Genomic DNA, 22,847 nt, shown 5'->3' with positions numbered 1-22,847 from the left:
TACCTATCTGGGGTTGGTCCTAGACTCGGTCACCATGAAGGCCTACCTGTCACCTCGGCGCGTGAGCGACATCCTCCGCCTCCTTCCCCTCTTCACGGCCGGCAGAAGGCTGTTTTTTATTCAATTCCTTCAGCTTGTGAGAAAACTGGCAGCTGCCTCAGCTGTGGTGCCTCTGGGCTTACTGTCGCTGCGCCCACTCCAAATGTGGCTGAACAGCCTGCACCTAGATGCCAGATGGCACAGGCAAAGGAGGGTCAAGGTGACCCTACAGTGTTTCATCTCTCTGGCTCCATGGAGAGAGAGAGCGTATCTGACGACAGGCGTGCCTATGGGTGCAATTCCGGCACACCGGGAGACGGTAACAACGGACGCCTGCCTCTCAGGATGGGGCGCAGTGTGGCGGGGCAGGACTGCGCAGGGACGATGGTCTGCCCGAGACGCTACACAGCACATCAATGTGCTAGAGCTCCGGGCTGTGCAGCTGGCACTGGCCAGCTTTCTGCCCCATTAGGCAGGCCGACACGTCCTGGTCCGGTCAGACAACATGGCCACGGTTTCCCAGGTGAACCATCAGGGGGGCACCAGGTCGGCACGGCTTCTCCAGGTATCCTGGAGCCTGTTGACTTGGGCTTCTCCCCGTCTGGCCAGCCTACGGGCAGCCTATTTGCCGGGGGAAAATAATCGGGCTGCAGTCTTCCGACAGAAGCCTCCACCGGGGGAATGGCGGCTGTGTCAATGTGGGGCCTCTTCGGCAGGGCAGAGGTAGACCTTTTTGCCTCGGAGGAGTCGGCACATTGCCCCCTCTGGTTCTCCTGGGCAGAAGCGTCCAGCCCTTTAGGACGCGCTGGCACACGATTGGCCGGACAGGCCGCTGTATGCGTATCCGCCATTGCCTCTGGTTCTACCGACACTCCAAAGGGTCCTTTTGCAGGGCCACCGGCTTCTTCTGGTGGCCCCCTTTTGGCCGGGGAGGCCCTGGTATCCACTGCTGCTCAGGCACTGCTGCAGCTCGCCATGGCGCCTCCCCGACAGGAGGGATCTCCTGTCACAGCGGGGGGTCAGATCTGGCATCCCGACCCCCGTCGCCTTCAGCTCTGGGCTTGGCCACTGCAGGGCCCGACCCGCTGCTGAGGGATTGCACTGCAGCGGTCAGAGACACTGTTCTGAGTGCCAGGACACCATCGACCAGGTTGCAGTACGGGAACAGATGGAAGCTGTTTTCAAACTGGTGTGCAGCTAGGGCCGTGGATCCAGTGCACTGCACTGTGACCACCGTCCTGGAATTTCTGCAGTCCCTCCTGGATAGTGGCCGATCTCATTCTACCCTGAGGGTCTATGTCGCTGCTATTTCCTCCCTACACGATAGGGTTGACAGCGCCACGGTAGGATGCCACAGGTTAGTGTCCCTGTTCCTTAGAGGGGCTCTGAGGCTGCGTCCCCCGACAGCCATGAGCTCCGACATGGGACCTGCCACTGGTGCTGGAGGCTTTGTCGTCGCCTCCCTTCGAACCTTTGGGTCAAGGGGGGTTGAAGTGGCTGTCCATGAAAGCTGCCTTTTTACTCGCCATAACCTCGGCGAAGCGGGACGGGGAGTTGCATGCCCTATCGGTGAGTGATACATGCCTGAGGTGGAAGTCTGATGGCTCGGGGGTCACTCTATGGCCAAACATTGCATTCTTACCAAAGGTGCTTCCATGTAATCACCTAAACCAACCCATCCAGTTGGCGCGCTTCGATCCCCCAACTGTGGAGTGTGGGTCTGAGCTGCTGTGCCCAGTGCGGTCTCTTAGGGCTTATATTTCTGCTACTGCCAGTATTCGTCAGTCAGAGCAGCTGTTTGTTTTCCATGGTGGCCCTAACAGGGGTCGTGCTTTGACAAAGCAGAGGCTGTCCCACTGGATTGTGGATACCATAGCACATGCCTACGGGACCAGTGGGCGTCCTCCGCCATCCAGGGTGAGGTGTCACTCAACCAGGAGCGTCTCTACATCATGGGCTGCCCTGAGAGGAGTGCCCCTGGGGACCATCTGTGCCGCGGCGTCATGGGCCTCGCCTAGCACATTCTCAAGGTTCTACCGTGTCAACGTTGCCACCCCCCATCCAATGGGTGTGGTCCTGATGCCAAGCTCTGCTGTCTCCAGTCAGTAAGGTGAGTGCTTGGATTCTTCGTGTCGTTGTTGGTATTGGCCATCCAGTGCTTATGCACCGCCTCTGGCGGTCAGTAAGGATGAAATAGAACGTAGAGTTACGTATGTAACTCCGGTTCTATGAATCCTGGATGACCGCCAGAGTAACAGGTCACTCAGAAGTCTTGTGGTTTGCGAGAACATTCTGGGAACAGATCCTCTGTAGACACCGGGCTATATAGCCCTTCCGGTGTCACGAGGGTCACAGGTGACTTTGTTGATATTGGTACTCAAACTGCGCATGCGCGAGACGGATAAATCCAGTGCTTATGCACCGCCAGGGTTCATAGAACCGGAGTTACATACGTAACTCTACGGTCTAATGTGAGTTCACAAAAACGAGCTGCAGGCGACAACAAACAGGCTGTGTCTTGATTCAGGGGTTGCACCCTACGTAGGCTGCATTTGAAGACCGATTGCGTCATAGCGGCGCGCAAAGGCTGTCCCGTTTGCAAGGCTCCTTGCAAGGCTCCTCATATGCGGCCGAGAAATGCAGCCTTCGTTTCACGGTTTTGAAGGCTGCATCAGATGTATCCTTCGTGGCCCAACATATCCCAAGATTCATTGCGTTTTTTTCAGAGATGGCATAAAATAAAATAAAAAATAACAAAACAGCAACGTGTTGCTCCATCTTCTTAACTTTTATCTTCCTTTCTTTTTTCTTGTACTTTTTTTTCTTTTCGTCTGGTAGGCAACTTCTTTTTCTTTTTTCCTCCGTTGACAGGGCTGTCTCCGTTGGCAGCAATCAGGGTTGCTAGGCAGCACAGGAGTGGCGAGTCGTCACGCAAGGTAGCGGCTTGTTACGTAAACCGGAAATGCTCGTAAACCGAGACCTGCGGAGACCGTCTCATTTAACAAGGCTCGTTGGCCTTAAAACCGGCCTTAAAATCGGCCTTCATAGGCTATAGCCTTCATAGACCGCGAGACTGCGTCCTACCAAGGCTGCAACCCCTGAATCAAGACACAGCCACAGTCATTGTTGCCAAAGACTCCACAGCTCAAACGGTTAGCCTAAAGCTAACGGTTAAGCTAGCGGACGCTGACGCTAACTAAACCCAGCGGCATTCTCTCATTTCAGTCAGTGTTGGTTATTATAGGAGGGATACGATAAAGGACATCACAGACATTCAACTAACAATGGGCCATAATTATTAAAAAAATATGACTACTTACATTTCAGACAGATGGTGTCTCAGTCTTCCTGCACACAGTCTCCTCCACAGTCCAGTAAAACGGCTTTAATCACACTTTTAGATTGCCAACATTTGCTACACAGCGTAGGCTAGGTAGTGTAGACGGAAAGATAACCTTAATAGCACTGTGAGTCAAAATCATGGTCAAAATCTGCATAAACAACAAGCCTGTCTGGACGTTTGCATCACTTTTAAGTGTCCTCTGGAAACACTTACGGAAGCACTTCCGTCGTGTTTCGGCCTACTTCCGCTGTGTTTTGGGCTATTTGCAGCGTTTTTCTAAATGCTGCTCATGTGTTGTCAAATTGATGAAGATGTTTTCTTAATTTGCTAGTGTTTTCTCTTCTTGCATGTGTTTTCTGATGTTGCAGTGCTGTGAGCTCTCAGGGCCACCGTACTTTTCTCCTGTCCACACAGATCACAAACATAATACTGTTTTCCAGTCCAACCGTTCATTTAGTGGGTTTTTGTTCAGACGCATGACATTTCGCAGTCACAGCCCCCCCACCCCCCACCAGGGGCTTGTTTGTTTCATGGCTCACTACTTTTATCTAAGTCTCAGCTTCTTTCCCTCTGCAGTTGATAATCAACTAATGAGCATTTAATAGATGTAGTGTATTAGTGAGGAAGTAGTGAAGACATTCTGCACCTTAGGGAGACAGAGAAAGTAGTGGGGGCTGAGGAGGGGGGATTTCAATGGAGAGGAGATTAGAGATAGCCAGAGTCAAAGGCAAGGAGATGAGAATGCAACTCACTACAAAACCAGTCGAGGAAGGTGTTTTGCTACTACTGTTGCACCAAGGTCAAAGTGGTCGCATCATATTGACAGGCAATCAAAATGAGAAAAGAGAAAAATACACCAAGATACTTGAAATGTTCTTGAGAAGCATTGTTCATAAAGACACACAAGGCATAAAAAACAGAACAAATAAAGAAAAGGTGGAGTTACTGAAAAGTAAAGGTCTGTTTCGAAACCAAAGGTCAACCGAATCAGGCAAGAGGTCTGAACATAAACATGAAAGATCAAATAGAATCTCAGAATACTAAGAAGGAATAGAGAATCATCCATATCAAGTGCTGTAGTCTCGTGTGATGCTGGTAAACCCGCCACAGTATTCCACCTCAACATTTGCCTGTTGAGGTGGAATTATGTGAAGGACGGCAGATTGTGCAGACCCTAACGCGCCCCACACACATCCTACCTCTACTGCGCGTCTACCTCGCGTCTGCGTCTGACTTTTGGTCACAGACTGTGAAATCAACGTAGAGCGAGCACACATCCAACCTCAGACGCACTGCTGAGGCGCGTCGGAGGCACGTCTGCAGCGCCGCTCCCCTTCACCTCAGGAGGCTCGCCTATTTTTTTCTGAGAGCAGCGCGTCTCTCTCGCGTCTCTGTGCTTTAACTGATAGAGAAATACTCTGCTGACAGTCATTCCAGCAGCATTCACTCTAGTTACACGTTTACCCGGTGTGTTTATTTCAAAATAAAACATCCCTCAGTCGTATATGCAAATAATCCCTTTATTTCACGATGTAATTGTGCAATCAAAATCCGAGGGATTCAAAACCTAATTTCCAATTAGTTCTGGCATTTCATTTTTGGATAAATGACACATATAGAGATCCAATATAGTGAAGAAATAAAAAAGATCATGATGAGCGCAACAGTTTTCCGTTGCTCTATCTGTGTCTACGGCCTTCTTCTTCCCCGACCACACCCCCCTCTCTCTCTCTCGTATAAATCAGTAAAGTGATTTTTGAAATACTCTGCTGAGAGTCATATTGACTTCATACTGGCAGCTTTCGCTGTAGTTTCACCATTTCCTGGTGTGTCCCCTTCAAAATAAAACTTCCAACAAGCAGCAGCAGCTGCTGAGACGTTGCATGTGTGTCCGAGAAAAGTCCGAGAGAGGCAGCAGTAAGGTAAGGCGACGCGCTCCAGAGGTAGACGCAGGATGTGTGTGGGGCGCGTAATGCTTTCCTTGAGCCAGGAAGAACTACAACATTGTGTACAGAGGCATGGAATGGCAGACGCTCCTATCTTTGGGTCAGGGCTAGACTGCGACCAAATGCATTTTTTGAGACAATGCGAGTAGGGGCACGCGCGTGAAAAATTCGCCGAGATTCGTTTTCATAGAGAGAGAGAGAGAGAGAGAGAGAGAGAGAGAGAGAGAGAGAGAGAGAGAGAGAGAGAGAGAGAGAGAGAGAGAGAGAGAGAGAGAGAGAGAGAGAGAGAGAGAGAGAGAGAGAGAGAGAGAGAGAGAGAGAGAGAGAGAGAGAGAGAGAGAGAGAGAGAGAGAGAGAGAAGGGACAGTCCGCGAGTGATCAGTGAAACGATCAACTGCGCGGATCACGTGACCTACTCTCCTCTCAGTGTCCCGCTTTCGTCACGTCTTTAACATTTTGCCAACTGGCGACTTTTTCCGCTATACATGCCGACTTTCCACCATAGCGAAGGCTGTTAAAGACCAGCGACACATCTTGCAACTCTTTTCACCGCGCTCACGAGAGCAGAGTAGCAACGGCTTCTGTCTACTCCTCACCGTTGACAGCACTCACAAGTCACACGGGCAGTCTGAGCTGAGTCTGAGCAGCCAGCAGACAGACAGCACCGTGTGTCAGGTGACGTTTGTGAACACGAAAATTTGTTTATAGGTCCACATTCAATAGGCTACTGCATATCTATAAAAAAGCTAACCTTGTAGTAATATGGCAACCCAAAAAGTTTGGAAAGTGAGTTTGTAAATAGGCCTGGTTAATTTGTAAATTACTTGGTCAACATTTTCTATTAATTTTGCCTCTTTCAGAATTGCATATAATGCAAAGTAGTTGATAATGTCATCTAGCTACTACTACTTGCTTTTGGGCCAATAACTATTTTCCTTATAGAGGAGTCAGCCAGAATAGAGGAGGAAAAAAACAGAATACTCTGATATAGAAGGGGCTGTGGTAAAAATGGGCAAAGAAAATCCTTTTCCTAAAGGAATGTCTGAAGGATTTCACATGGTGATTCAAAATCAAAAACACAATGAACTGTATCATCTGTTGTCAATCTGGTCCAAAACATATACCTACTGATATTGTATTGCCAGCATAATACAATATCAGTAGGCCTTATTTAGTTAAATTGGGAAACATTTGAATAGATGCGTCGCAGGTATATTTAAGGTGTGCCCCTAAATTTTCTGCTAGCGCCCCTAAAAGTTCTGAGTTAGGGGCACCAGTGCTCCTAGTAAAAAAGGTTAGTCTGGAGCCCTGTCTTGGCATGTCTGACCTGTATGGGTTCACTTTGGTGAGCTTAAACTGACCTGGTTTGATCTCTGTTTTAATCATTGAGTAAACACCAAAGCCATACTCATGCAGGTAGCATAGTTAATCTTTTTTAAAAGGGAACATATGCCGTCTGTAAGCACCTGCTTTGAAGAGCCCACTCCTTGTCGATAAAATGGATGGTGAGGCTCATGTAAGGCTCAAATGTACGACTGGACCATAGATCCAGGGTTATGGCAAAGTATTTCACACGCCCAAGCTGGATTTCCAGATGTCCCCGGCACTCTTCATACAGACAAGGCAGTGCCGTTTAAAAAAAATATTTTTTGAACCCGTCTTTCTCCACTGTGCTCATGGGCATCATGTCTTTTGCTATTCAATAAGAAACTGCATATGTTATATCTTTGCTTCTTTTTGATTGTGTATCATACGGTGCAACTGCCGCAAAAGACGACACGATAGACAGCTGTTTTGAACACCCCTGCTCGCACTGCTGACAGCTGCGGTAGGACGGCGGTTAAAACTTGTTGTTGCGTGCATTTTCATACTTTGTGTGGTCGCTGGGATGTTATGTTTTCAGATGTTGAAATAAATTAGTTGTGTTTCTCATTCTTGCTGGCAACGACCGACTGCATAGTTTAAAGATGGTCTTATCCTGTGCTTCATCTCTTTTTTTATCATCTTTTTATTTGGGATCGGTATATACATTGATAAACATACTTAACACAGAATGTTCATGTATCCCTTCCCTGCACCAACAATATAGGCCTACATGCAGGCACATATAGGCTACAACACACAGTCGAAAAAAATAAAAACCTGTACTAATAATACTAATGATGGTATTAAAATAATAAAATAAAATATTTAGAAATCATAACATAATTTCATTATCATTGTTGACAACCTACTTGAGAATATTCCTCTAAACAACTGATTAATGGAATCCAAAATTCGTGATTTTTTTTTATATCTAAGTGAAAATCTAGAGACTCATTTAATAAAAAAAGACAAGGGTTTAAATCAAACAGTGGCGGCTCGCCCATAGAGGGCGATAGGGCGCCGCCCTCCTTGAGCCATATCAGCAAAAAACGAAAATATAATAATGAATAATAATGATGTTTTTTTTTTTTTTTTTTGTATTAATAATCATAATTTATGATTTCAATACAGTTTTTACCTGCATCTAAGTCTGAATATCATTGTACAATCAGCGTCTGTGCTCTGTACCGTCACTCTGGGGCGATGTCGGGCTGGTTGAGAATCGCCCCCAGCGCTCTCATAGACATCAATGTAAAACTTTTTTTTTTCAAACTGCAAGCCTCGCAATGCAATCTCTATGGGTTCCAGGGGTGCTCGCCCTAACGTGTTGTCGTCATACGTACAGTAAACAATAAACCAATTACAGTGACTGATACAGTCACATGTCCAGTATGCAGCCCAGAGCGGTCATATTCAAGACCAACACAACTTTATATCAACTCAGGCTAGGCTGGCAAGCTACTTACTTGATCGGACTCGGACTAGGTCTTTCCCAGACAAAATGTAACCATCAAGCAAGTATCTACCAAGATGGATTGGGGGATCTTATAAACGCGGATTTTCACGGGGCTCGTTTGAACGGCTAACGAGGCTAGCAGGATGCTAATGCGCTAACGCTCTGTCCTGCTGCCGCTGCATGATGATATGGACTGTATACTGGCTTTTTATCCATCCTGATGGCAGCACAGAGACCGCATGGATAACTTTGGGTGTCACCCCTATGCATCATCTCTCAGAAAAGGTAAAACAAACATTAAACATCAATCTGCATATACGAGCCAGCGCCGTTCAACAGCTGATCGGCTATTGAACGGCGATCAGCTGTTGAACGTCGTTTAGCTGACAGCTGCTTTCACCGTCCGACATAAACCCGCCTACCAAGTGCTGTAGACAGTAGTAACCCAAACCAATGTGATGATTAGCACTGTTAATGTTGCACATGCTATGCCAGCATCCATTTTTGTCTCCTAACTTTTAAAGGAAGCCTATCTGAGGAGCACACTGGTAGATGACAAGTTATCTGTGATGGCCACAGCCGGATAATTAAATCATTTTAGAGCTAAAATAATTTTATTCAAGAAATTAACAAACTTAATTTCCAAAAATACTGTACAGTGCAATGCTTGTCTAATGTTGCCAGAGTGGTTATGCCAGATGAACAGGAAAAACAAACAGTTAAATGCAATATGACATTGTCATATGCTATCTGATTTAGGTTAATTTTGGGTCATATTTCCCATCATGGCAACAATTGCCCCCCCTGAGATTATTGTCAGGAGCCGCCACTGAAATCAAATTGCAATTCCAAAACAGATTTCGTAAAACTATGAATATAATTCCAAAAGTCCTTCAACAAATTACATTTCCAAAACGTGCAAAAATGTTTCCTCTTCCTTTTTACATCTCTGACACTTTGGTTATCATTTGAGATTTTATGCATTTTTATTGGTGTGAGATAGAATTTATGAATGAACTTCAAATTAGCTTCCTTCCCAAATATTTTCATTTAAAACCACCCCTAGGAAAGGCTACGACATGAGCTGTCAGGTCACCCCCATAGATACCCCGCTATATGGGGCCCAGTGCTGCGGCACTTAGGGAACCAAAAGGTGTGAGGTTTGCCCCAGTTTTGTTTTTGTTTTAGCTTTGTTTTGTTTCTTGTGTATTTATAGCTTATTTTCTTAATCATTTTATCTTAGTTATTTATTTCACTTTTTTTCTGTATACCTTGTCTGTGAGGGAGGGGAGAGGGGGTTGTGTATGTATTGTATGTGTTTACTTATTCTTTTTTTGTCCATATGTATAAAACCATAAAACCACTAAAATCAAAGTTTAAAAAATGTCCTTTTCCCAGATCTTTAATAAAGTTTGAAAACATGAATGACCCGTTGTTGTCATGATCCTGCCAGAGGGGTATACTACGAAACAAACTCAACAGAGCCCGGCTCTCTTTTTTTGATCTGGTTCAACATAACACATACCCTCGCTCAGAGCTAACCGGTATCACGAAGGAAGTTATCAACCTCTTATGTTGAACGAGGGTTTCGGCTTCAGGCTCTGTGCGCGTCCCCATAAAAGGGGGCGTTTGACCCATCATTTGACTCTGCTTCCCCACAGACTGGACTGATCTTGTGCCGCTAACTTTACACAAACGGACTGATTACGAGCAGCTGAGTAAAAAAAAAAAAAAAAGTGCGTCGCTAACTTCACTCAAGAGGAAGAGTTTGTCAGTCTGAATGATCACAGAACAGCAGAAAACAGAGAGCCGAAAAAAACTCTTACTGCAAATAAGGAGAGAGTGGAATGTTGTCAGAAAATTGGGCTAGTGAATTGATTAATTATTTTACAGATCGTTCTCGCAGTGCGTAACGTGACATTATAAAGCAATTAAAGGTTGAACTCGGATTTAAACAGTACACCATTTAGCCTAGTTGATAATCCTACACTTAAGAATCTGATTTAAGTCTGACACTGTCCCCTAATGAATAGCATAGCCTATGTGGAAAATCACTTTAGTTTTGGGCCACTGTCCACATCAAAATTAATACAATTTTGATTTAGGCTAATAGCCCTTTATTTGCATCTTATAAATACCATTAAAATAAATAGCCAGATACAAAACCTGTAGTCTGTATTTTACGGACAAATATGAATCTACTGTGAGAAGCTTAACCTGCGAGTCTGCAGCGATGTCCGAACTGTGACTGTGACAGCTGTCACTTGTCACGTCCCAACTGTAATCGCTACTGATGAAAAGAAAGAAGCCTACAGTGAAATAATGTTGCAACCTGTGATTTTATAGAACGCTTCATTAAGAGCCAGTGTGTGTAGATCGCCAGATCATTTGAGGTGAGAGCATAGAGTGGCGCTGCATACAGTAGGTCTAGGCTATTTAAAATTTTCTGCATCAATAGCTGTATGCATGTGGCAAAAAGCCCCAGCGCGATGTTACAGTTCACTCTAATGTAAGCCTTATGTCACGGCTTCGTTTCGTTCATTAACTTGCTGATCAATAAGTTTACTGATTTAACTAGTTTACTCAGTGAAAAGTATCGCTCAGACATTATAGTCAGGTCCGCGGGATTTCAAAATGTGTAGTTTCCTTGAAGGGCAGCGCTCTAAGAGCCGAATTTAAGCTCAAACTCTGGAACAAAAACTGGTCTGGGCAGGTTAGCCGTGCAGCCTCTGTTACCACGGTGATCTAGCCAGGTAGAAGGAGAGCCACCTTTCGTGATACTGAAAACTCTGGCTTTAGACTCAACAGACCTCGCTCAGCCCTTAATCTCGCTTCGTAGTATACCCCTCTGGGCCTTTTTGGCCTTGTGTTGTTTTTTTCCCCATTTCCCTTGTCTCTGTCTGGTCTGATTGCAGGGTTGGAGTCAGGTGTGTAGGAGTCAGGCACCAGCATCCACAGCTGCCAGCAATCACAATCTACTGCTCTACAAATACCCGGTTCAACCTTCCAGACACTGCCAGATTTTAGTTTCTGTCAGTCACTCTCCAGCCATCTTGATTTTTGACAGTTTCCACTGTATTTTTCCGTCGCCTGATTTCTGTCTTTTTTTGACTCCTGCCACCAGCTCCAGCCCTTGTCAGCCAGCTCTCCATCCCGGACCCCCCTGCCTGCTCATCTCCCTGGACTTTCTCCTTTGCTCTCCCCCTGGAGCCCCATGCCAGCCAGCTCCCACCGGATCACAGCCCAAACCCCCAGTTTTTCCAGCAAATAAAACATCTTAAACTAGTACTGTCTCCGCGCCTGTGTCCTCCCTGCCCAGCCGTAACAGTTGTTGATAGGACATCATACACTTCACACATTTTTCCTTTAATTGTAATTGAGGAAATGAATGTATCCTCCATTTCTGATAGTCCCAAACTGAACTTTTTTTCTTTGATTAGTGATCCAACAACATTCCGGATCAGTAGATATTTATAAAAAATCTGTGTTCGGGATGCCATATTCACTTAAGTCAATTAATGATTTTGGTTGTAAGTTTTTATGGAATACATCTCTAAATAGTTTTATACCCAAACTTGTCCATTTACTTATAATAATTGATGTTAAATGTTTTTTCAAATCAGGATATTGATAAGTACAATTAGTGAAGCCAAGTGTCCTAATAAAATCCGTCCATGCTAATAGTGTATTGTAGACAGTGAAGCACTGATCCATGTTTTTTATCAAATTAATTATTTTTATAAATATAAGGGAGTCCAAAGGCAAGCGATCAAAAAAGTTGGCCTCCATCTGGACCCACAATGAGTCCTGTCTCCCCAGTGACCATGATATTAAATTATGTAATTGCGCTGACCAAAAGTAATACTGGAGATTGGGGAGACCAGGGCCCCCCATGTTTTTTGGTTTCATGAGGTTTGTCAAACTTATCCTTGTTTTTTTATTGCACCAGATACATTTAGAAATATCTTTGTTTAATGGTTTAAAAAATGCTGCAGATAAAAAACATGGTAACATTTGGAAAAGAAAGTTCAATCTTGGTAGAATATTCATTATTATAACATTTATTCTTCTTAACTGGGATAATGGTAAAGTTGACCACTTACACAAATCTGCTTTAATCTTATCAATAGGAGTGTAGTTTTCTTTGAACAAATCGTCTAATTTTGGTGTGATATTTATTCCAAGGTATTCCAGACCTTCTGTACAAATGAAATTAAGTACGATGGTCTGGTAGAACCAGGCTAAGAAACGGTTGCAGTGGGCTCAGAAATACATGAAGACTAATTTTCAAACAGTCTTGTTTACTGATGAGTGCCGACCGTGCAACCCTGGATGGTCCAGATGGATGGAGTAGTGGATGGTTGGTGAATGGCCACCATGTCCCAACAAGGCTGCGACGTCAGCAAGGAGGTGGCGGAGTCATGTTTTGGGCCAGAATCATGGGGAGAGAGCTGGTAGGCCCCTTTAGGGTCCCTGACGGTGCGAAAATGACCTCTGCAAAGTATGTTGAGTTTCTGACTGACCACTTTCTTCCGTGGTACAAAAAGAAGAACCGTGCCTTCCATAGTAAAATCATTTTCATGCATGATAATGCACCATCTCATGCAGCAAAGAATACCTCTGTGTCATTGGCTGCCATGGGCATAAAAGGAGAGAACCTCTTGGTGTGGCCCCCATCTTCTCCTGACCTTAACCCTATTGAGAACCTTTGGAGCATCCTCAAGCAAAACATATATGAGGTTGGGAGGCAGTTCACATCAAAACAGCAGCTATGGGAGGCTATTCTGACTTCCTGCAAAGACATTCAAGCAGAAACTCTCCAAAAACTCACAAGTTCAATGGATGCAAGAATTGTGAAGGTGATATCAAAGAAGGGGTCCTATGTTAACATGTAACTTGGCCTGTTCAGATGTTTTTGATTGAAATAGCTTTTGATTTCACTAAATATGACCTTCACATTCTGCAAATTCAACAAATGGCCATTTTTAGTTCTTCACAACCTATAAAATGTTTTGAAACTCTGTTGTGCATAATAATTTGGAACGGTGCATTTTGAGTTTTTCATTTTTGAAAGAAAATACTGTTATCATTGGGAGGTTTGTTCAATAAAATGTGAATCATACTTTAACGGTTGATGACTTAAAGGTCACATATTATGCTAAATGCACTTTTTAAATGTGTTCTAACATATCCATGGGTCCACGGTATGCCTAGAGACTGCCAAAATATTTAAAAAAATAACAATCTCTCCTTTTCTCACTCTCCCCCTTTCTGAAACCCCCACCCCTCCCCCACCCAATATACTCCAGTCAGAATTCTCCTCGTTTCTGACCTCACAAACTGGAAAGCCAGAAGCTTCCACTGTGCAGCCCACACCCCTATTTCTTATTGGTCCACGACCCTGACAGACAGAGGGCGAGGCGTATCTGGCTTCGCTTCCGGACAGGGGGCGGGGGGAGCTCAAAGATTGTATATTTACGAGGGGAGCTGCAGCTCTTTTAAAAAAATAGGCTATTGTGAGATTAGCTGAACATCAGCATAGTACAATAAATTATCTGAAAGTTTTTTTCAGCAAACAATTAAAGAAAAACGTATTAGGGACCACTAAGAGCATATAATATGGTGTATAATAGAACCGAAAAGTGTATAATATGGGAGCTTTAAATTATACTGACTGTCATTTGCATCGAATATTTAGGAAAATCTGAGAAAAATATCATTTGCATAATAATTTGGAACGCACTGTATGAATAGTCAAATCTCCTATCCTTTAAGCCTCCTTTTAAGTGTAGAGTTGGTAAACTCCGCCGGCGGCCTGTTGCTTTAAATCTTGCCGCTGCAAAGGATTATGGGATACCACTATCACCTTTCCTTTCGTAAAGGTTGGTCAGAAGTAACCTATGCTAAAGCAGGGTTAAAGGATGCATCGAGGCTCCTTTCCTATGCAACAAGAGACTCTGTTCTCTTTTTTGCACAGGAAATTTCCTTTCCTAACGAGATGACCCGGAAGTAAGGTGGTTCAAATTCTACAATTGCTTAGTAAAGGAGCCTCAATGCATCCTTTAACCCTCCTTTAGCATAGGTTACTCCTGACCAACCTTTGCGAAAGGAAAGGAGATAGTGGTGTCCCATAATCCTTTACGGCGGCAAGATTTAAAGCAACAGGCCACCGACGGAGTTTGCTGACTCTACACGAATACGAACGAGAGACGCTGTAAAACAGAAGTGAGGAGAACCCCCCCCCCCCCCATAAAGATAATAAAGAACTAATAAAAAACCAACATCATAATAGTTATTTTCGTAGCCCATAATTTACACCATAAGAAAATCAAATGCCAACTTCACATTTAATGAAGAGCCTCTTTTTTTAATGTAGCCTCTTTTTTTCCACATGTGAATTGTGAAACAATAACAGAGTTTAATAGACTGCTCCTCAATCTGCGGCTTTTTCTAAAATAGGGAAAATTATGATTAAATTGTTACATCACTTTGCTACCTTGTGATGATGATTATTATTATTATCATTATTATTATTATTATCCTATAATTTAGAATTTCTTTATTGCACTATTATTATTGAGTTATATTTAATTTTTTATATTTCTTTATGTTGGATAACAAATTCTTATATGCAGTAGATGTTTGACATGCATACTGTCCAAACAATAAAGCATACTTGAATTTTTAAATCCAGAGAGAGAGAGAGAAAGTGAGATGGGAACAGAGAGCAAATGAGCACACAGAGAGAACGCAAGCGCAGAAAGGAGGGGAAGGAGGGGGGAGGAGATACAGAGATATTTATAGATACAGAGAGAGAGAGAGAGACAGAGAGAGATAGAGAGACTTTGATGATGGGATTGAGGGAGTGAGAGCAAAGAGTAGAGAGAAACTGATAAGAGACAGACCTGATGTACACCTGATCTTGAGAAGGGAGGGTAGCTCCTCTGCTAGCCACACACCCAAACCCTTTGGCGCACACACAAACACACTCGCACGCACACACACAGTGCTACCAGGCAGAGGCAGAGAGCCAGTCAGCAGAGAGCCTAGCAGCCATGACAGACACTGGTGAGTAGCAACATATCTAACACATCCTTGCGTGCGTGCGTGTGTGTGTGTGTGTGTGTGTGTGTGAGTAATGACGTGTAATACCAACTGTGGTTTATATGATTGTAGGCAGGGACTGTGAACGAGCTTTGTGATGACTATAGAGATAGATAGATAGATAGATAGATAGATAGATAGATAGATAGATAGATAGATAGATAGATAGATAGATAGATAGATAGATATGGTTGAATGAAGAGTGAAGTAGAAATCAAACCTGTGCGTATCAACAGTATGTTTCTGTGTTGCACTGGCTCTGACAACACATCTCCCACTGGGACAATACATGTCAGTCTAGCTCATCCTTACATTGACTTCATACACCATGATATCATTATTTTGATTTTTAAATTAATTTAGGTAAATAATTAGTTTATTAATGATTTACCTGATAAAAAAGAACTACATCACTAAAGATTAAATGCACTATGAATTATTTGTGAAACTATACAGATCACATGGGTAAAGAGATATATACTATCACAGTATATCTCACTTATTGAGCAGGGAGGGAATTGTAACATAAAACAGAAATGAGAATGCCTTAGAACAAATGTTCTAACCTGATGTACAGTTATAGTGTGATGCAAGGTGTAAAAAGGAAACTGTATATGGGGCCTAATCATATAAGGGCCATTTTAAATTGTACCCAAGAAATAAGTCTTAAATATATATACAGCCTTCCAAAATACATTAGAGTAAAATACATATTTTCTCGCTGTAAAGGTCAAACATTCTCCTCATTCAAAATTATTATTTGGGTTTATACTCAACTGTTTTATAGGTGTAGTGTCCAGAAAGGCCTTTACATTTCTCACAGTGCCATTGCTGAATCTCCCCTTTTCATCTTCTGTCTGAAACGCTCCATTTTAGAGCCTGTCTCTTCACCTTCCAAAAAGCCTAGGGCCTATCCGAAAAGTCCAATCTCCTAACCTATAAGCCTCCTTTCCTATACCTTAACCCCTAAACGTCATCGGGGTTAAGGAGAGATGAAAGGTGCTTCCTATCGAACATAGGAAAGGACAGCGCTGTTTCAAATGAATTCGACTCCACTTTTCCTAACCGACGTCATTGCGCGACGGCGAATATTGCTGACGTGAGTCACTAGCGTGAAACTACACTATAGACTATTCTCCGAAAATTGACTACAACAAGCGCTCGTTTGATCCATGCGTTCTTTTCATATTGATTTTAATCAGGTTGTCGCCAACAGAGTGAGAATCACTCCCATATATCCCAATTCACATGTGGAATAAAAAGAGGCTACACTTGTGTTGATGTTGAAATGAACTGCCCCCAGTAACTTCATTAAATGTGAAGTTGGTATTTTATTTTCTTATGGTGTAAATTATGTGCTATGAAAATAACTATTATGATGTTGGTCTTTTATGAGTTCTTTATTATCTTTAGCCTGTGTGTGTGTGTGTGGGGGGGCGGGGGGTATTTTGTTTTAGCCGAGTTAAATCTTCCTCTCTTCTCTTCTCCTCTCCTCTCTTCTGTTTTACCTCTCGTTCGTATTCGTGTAGAGTCGGTAAACTCCGGCGGTGGCCTGTTGCTTTAAATCTTGCCGCCGTAAAGGATTATGGGATACCACTATCTCCTTTCCTTTAGCATAGGTTGGTCCGGAGTAACCTATGCTAAAGGAGGGTTAAAGGATGAATCGAGGCTCCTTTCCTATGCCTTTCCTAAGCATTTTGAGAATTCGGATCACCTATCTGCCGAGTACTTCCGGGTCATCTCGATAGGAAAGGACATTTCCTATGCAAAAAATACTTTTCGGATAGGCCCCTAGTCTTCTTTGATTGGCCCTGAATCTAACTGCAAGTTACTATATAGTAGGTGACCTTTGAATTATTTCAGTTTCAGTGTATAGGTTGAACTTAAGACACTGTCAACATAAACCCTGAAAAGGAACCCACAGAAAGTTCCCTACTTTAACATGTTTTTGAATAATTATTTTTGTATAAGGACACTAAGTCAAATGACCCAGACAAACCTCTAAGGGTGTATTCACACTGAGAAAGTCCGCTAGTTCACTTGTTTTGGTCCAGACCAAATAGAATTTAGATTGTTTTTGTTTGGTGTGGTCCGCTTTCATATTGACCCTTTTGTAAGTGAACCAGCATTACGAAGCAAAACCACACGTGATCTGAGGTCATTCATTCATTGGACAGACATTCTGGGGTAGAGAGAAGCAGGAAGCACGAAGTAGAAACTGCGAAATATATCAATGATATAATATTGGGTTAAAAAATTATAAAAAAGCCTACATCTAGCCTATAAATAAAGAAGAAAAAAATCAAATTATTGTTGTTGCATATGGTTATAATATGTAGCCCTATGACAATGCCACGTTATGTGGCTTCTAGCCTACGATGTGAAACATAATTTTTACTGTATTTTTGCTGCTGGACGTGCGGCTAGCGAAAAGAATAAGCTCAAGCTGACACTCAGCTGATTAAGCTGTGTATCAGCTGCAGTGTTGCCACAGTTACTTAAAAGTAATCCGATTACTGATTACTAGTTACTCCTTAAAATAGTAACTTAGTTACTTTACTGATTACTTGATGTTAAAAGTAACTAAGTTAGATTACAAGTTACTTAAAACGTTACTTTACAGGTTTTGAAACCCATATATCTCAATTTAAAACATGCTCTTTTTTTTACTAATTTTTTACTTTTTTACTCGTTACTGAAAAAATAGGTCCGATGCCGGTAATGCGTTACTAAGTAACGCGTTAGCGGCATCACTGATCAGGTGGGAGTCAGTTCGGCTCGGCTCAGCTCCAAACTGACACGGGGATAGTATTGACGATCCCGTACATGGGAAGCAAAATAAAAACACACACTTCTTGCGCAGCATGAACCTGTATGCACTGTGCGGGAGATGCTCCCCTCTCCTTCATCTGATCGCTGAACACATTCAGCATTTTTATGCGTCCTCTCGAACAAATGTAATATATTGTTCTGGGCTCCCGGTCAAACCACAACTTATCGTCCTAACAATGGCGACAACAACACTTTCCCATAATGTGAAGCTGACTGCAATTTATTAAAAAAGAAAAGAAATAAAAGGCACAGTGCCTCCTGCATTTGGGTCGGATCGAGTCTGGACAAATTCACACCACAAACGAACTGCAGCAGAGTGCGTTTGGAAACGCACCGAGACTACCTCTTCAGCTGGGTCTCGGAGCGTTTGTTTGGTCCGCACCCGAGTGCGATTGCTGTATTCACACCTGCCTGACAGATGCGCACTGAAGTGAAGTGCATCTGAGTTTGTTTCAACCGAACTAAACACGGCATGTGTGAATACACCCTTAGGCCCAATCCCAAATGACTCCCTAGGCACTCCCACTCCGTGAGCGAGTGTCACTCGCTGTGGAGTCACCCTCGCGGCCGTGGAGTGCCACTCGATCATTAAAGGGAGGGTATAACAACGGTGCGACTTTGGCAAGCCCTCGCCTCTGTCAGACGGAAACAGGAAGTTTGTTCAGTCTTTATTTCTCACCATAAAATAAAATTCCACCGCATTTAAATTTTAAACAGCAATATTTAAATTCGGTAACGATAAGAACCTTGTATTTTTTTAGGCTTGTTTTGCTATCGCTTTACCTTCAAGTCCAAGTTATTTTATGCTTAACCTGTACACAGAACATTTCAGAAAGGATATTGATGATAATCGTATACAAAGCATTGACCTGAAACACTCTTTAGCCTACATTCATAATAATATACGCATGTGAGGATAAAATGTAGTATTGAATAAAAACAAACTCACTCCCATGCTTCTTTGGCTGCATAATTAATTTTTTGTTAAACATTTTCTAACTGCATATTCTAAATTTTACCAGCTCAGTATGTGGGAAAACGGGTGGGTGTTTGATCCGCTGCTTAATTATCCTTTTAGTTTACATGCACAGCAGCATACACAACCAGGGAAAAGAACAATAGTCTGCAAAGGCATGTATTCCACTTGTCATACGTTAATCTGCCATTACACCCGCGAATCGCGGCAGTTAATTAGTGTGCATAAATTATAATGCACTGCAAGGATGGTCAAAAATAAGAAAAGTCATGCATAGACGCTTCGGCTGACTGACGTCACCTCCGCTATTACTACCCCTCATTGGCTTTAAATAACAGTAACACAAATCTTACAAACAATATAAGGAAATAATAATCACTGTCCCTTATTAACTTGTGGGCATTTTCTTCATCTGCTTCGTTTTATCTTTTATCCACGGCCCTGAAAAAACACTAAAGGTAGACAAGTGGCATAGTCAATTCAACAAGTGTAAAACAACATCGTTCCAATATGCTAAATTGTAGGCTACCCTCCGGTTCCGTCATTTAGGGCTATGCATAAAAATAATCAATCAAATGTCTGTTTGAGGTAATTAAATGTATAATTCGGGAAACAAACTCCATGGAACTCTCATTTGTAGGTTTGGCTCTTCCATTCCGGACATAATTGATTGGCGGACACGTGTCAAACGTAGGGCTAAGCCTCCATCGATGCAGACTCGGTGATCGAGGGCTTTATAACCCACTTACACTAGAGGCTTGGTGGTTTGGGACGGAACTCAATATGGCGGGCCCTCTCCGCGAACGCGCAAACGGAGGGATAGTGGATAGGGATAGGGTGTAGGGGGTGGATCTAGATTGGGCCTTAGTGTCTTAAGAAGAAGACAGTCATCCATTTGTAGATCTATCTCTAGCTGAGCGTACAAGTATAAAGGCATGAAAAATACTTAATTTTATATTTTTACTACTTGCAGCATAACCAACAAAGGGGACATTTAATAGTTCAGCTAGCTGCAGTACATTTCAATTACTTTTTATAAAAAAGTTTCTGCTAACATAACAAGCATATCTGTTTACAACAGATTCTTCAGCATACATAATGCTATGACATAATTGGCTTGCAATTTAAGAGGAAGTATGGTATTTGCAGGAACATATGAGAGTAGGAAATGTGATCCTATCGTCAGACCCCAATGCTATCTTGGATAAGTTTTGTTGCTGAAAATATGATCACACAACATTAGACAACCTGTAAGGTCAGTATGACAATGGTTCAAATGTACACCGTAAAACAGTGTAGACCTAACAGGACACTGCCGAATGATCTGCATATTATTTACTGAGCAAACTAGCCCATTGTTTGTTGCATTGTTTTCAATACTACAACTACAAATAACTAATTTGAAAAGACAAAAAAGCAAATTTCCTCATTTAAAATAATATAACATACCCCTTCTCAGTGGTCTTGGATGCCCAATGAGGCAACAGGCTATTTGTGATTTTGGGCTATTTAAATAAAAACTCATTAGATTAGATTTGATTGTCCACAGGCTGGTGAAAGAAGAAGAACATTTGAAATACAAATCAGGCAGTTGAAGCAGTTGAATATAGCATTTTTTGTAGGATTCAAACTTCAAGTTTCAAGTTCTTATTTGTCACATAGTGTTGTAGTACATGAGACCGGTCTCGAGACCATTTTATAAAGGTCTTGTCTTGGTCTCGGTACACTCTGTTCTCGGTAATGACTTCTCAGTTTAGGTGGTCTCCACTACAACATTATCACATACTCAGCAATGAAATGCCTGATTCCCCCTAGAATTGTCATAATAATAATAATAACAACAACAATAATAATAATAACAATGATAATAATAATTATAAACTGTAAGCCCCCGTCCCCGTCCCCCCCATTGGCCTAGCTCGATTTTGAAGACGTTTTCGTCAACGGCGGCCATTTTTCTTGAGCTATCTCACTAAAACTGTATACACATGTGTATGACGGTCCCCTAACAGCCTCCACACACATCCTGCGTCTACCTCTGGAGCGTGTCGCCTTCCGTTAGTGCTGCCTCTCTCGCGCTTTTTTCGGCCACACATGGAACGTCTCAACTGCACTCCTGCTGCAGCGCTGCTCCTTGAAGCCCTGTCTTTCTACACAGAGTTTTCATAGATAATTCCCATATTAAGTTGTGTCATGTCATTTTATGATGCATATGATTAATATTGAGGTTCAACAGTAAACCTAGTACCTGGTTGCCTTCCTTTTTTTTCCCATTTTCGCTTGTGGGGTGTTTTATTTTGAAAGGGACACACCGGGAAGCCGTAGAACTACAGTGAATGCTGCTGGTATGACTGTCAACAGAGCATTTCTCTATCAGTTAAAGCAGAGAGACGTGCGTCTCACCGAAAAAATAGGCGAGCCTCCTGAGGTAAAGTGAAGCGTCGCTGCAGACGTGCGTCAGACGGCCGTCGGCAGCGCGTCCGAGGTTGGATGTGTGCCCGCTGTAGTGTGTTTACACGGTCGGTGAAAAAAAGTCGGACGCAGACGTGCAGTAGAGGTAGAATGTGTTTTTCAGGGGAAAGGCTGTGTACAAAATTTGGTAATGATAGTTTGGAAATCCATAAAGTAAATGTCATGTGACTGTATTTCAGTTTATGCAAATTAGGTAAAATCTATCATGGCTGGCCCCTATGGTCCAAGAGGCTTTATTGTGGAGCACCATGAGCTGTACATGTGTAAGACATTTCAGGTCAATTAGAGTCAGGGGGCGAGGGGCATGGCCTGTCAAACTTTGCATTTTTTAGCTAAATGGTTTTCTCATCCTTATGGGTTCGGCTCGAAAAGCCTTTGGAGCTATACTACCAAACGTGTTTTTATCCAGCAAGTTTTATGATGATAGGACCAATGGCCAATTAGCTGCTAAGCCCCACCCCTGCATAAACGTTCTGGTCAATGTCAGCCATGTTTTTCAAGCTATCTTACTCATCTTTTATAGACATCTGTATCTCATTCTTCCATACTTTGTGATGAATTTGGTGTTGATAAAGTAAAATAATAGACAGTTGTAGTGAAAAACCTGTTTTTCAGTTTATGCAAATTAGCTAAAATATTTCCAGGTGGACTTATCTGGTCCCAGAGGCATTTTTGTAGAGCACCTGGAGTTGGAGAGCGGTATCAAAAAAGTAAATCGGACTTACGGTGTGAGGGGCGTGGCCTCTCAAACTTTTTTCATTCACGGCTTAATAACAGTGCCACCTTGTGGGGGATTCCTTAGAAACATAATAGCACACCCCCTTGGAGCTGGGATGCATGTTGTGTGAAAGGTATGCATTTCTGCGCATAACTGTGGGAGGAGTTTCAGCTAGAAAAACAGCGGACGTTATAATAAGAAAAAGTAAGGTGCAGAACAATAATTTCAGGCCCCTCAGTCATCGTGAGGGCCTGCACTAAGTAAATAAAAAACAATACATTCAGCAAGAAAGGAATACAACAATAGAATAAGACTTGAACTCAAAAGGGTTGGGACAGAAACTATTAAGTGGCCAGTAGCACTCCATTAAAAAGCTAAAGACACACACTTAAGATATTGTTGCTGCTAACTTTTGTCTTGCTAAGTGCTGAGCTAAGGCACACAATGCACAGGGAACATCATACATATACAGATTTACAATGAATCATATAGGTGGTCATGAACCAACAGCTCCCTGCCACAAGTCTAAGCCTCCAATTAACGTAATAGGCTTCACAGTGATGGGATTTATACCCCCTGCATGTTAATGTAGCACA

General features: G+C 42.9%; 1 protein-coding gene across 1 annotated transcript in view; it reads left to right on the top strand.

The window, feature by feature from the left end:
• Positions 1-544: 544 nt before the first annotated feature.
• The window catches only part of LOC307257918 (rap1 GTPase-GDP dissociation stimulator 1), a gene marked incomplete at its 5' end in the record, with an annotated part of 48,772 nt that continues 26,469 nt past the window's right edge, over positions 545-22,847 (top strand). Inside the window, 3 exons of the mRNA XM_080037279.1 lie at positions 545-604; positions 756-1,516; positions 1,791-2,140. Coding sequence (XP_079893405.1) covers positions 545-604; positions 756-1,516; positions 1,791-2,140 — 1,171 coding nt within the window. The remainder of the gene's footprint in view (positions 605-755; positions 1,517-1,790; positions 2,141-22,847) is intronic.

The sequence above is a fragment of the Ammodytes marinus genome (genome assembly GCF_949987685.1).
Source record: "Ammodytes marinus genome assembly, chromosome: 11".
Lineage (NCBI taxonomy): Eukaryota > Metazoa > Chordata > Actinopteri > Uranoscopiformes > Ammodytidae > Ammodytes > Ammodytes marinus.
This window is presented reverse-complemented; position numbering and strand designations above follow the sequence as displayed.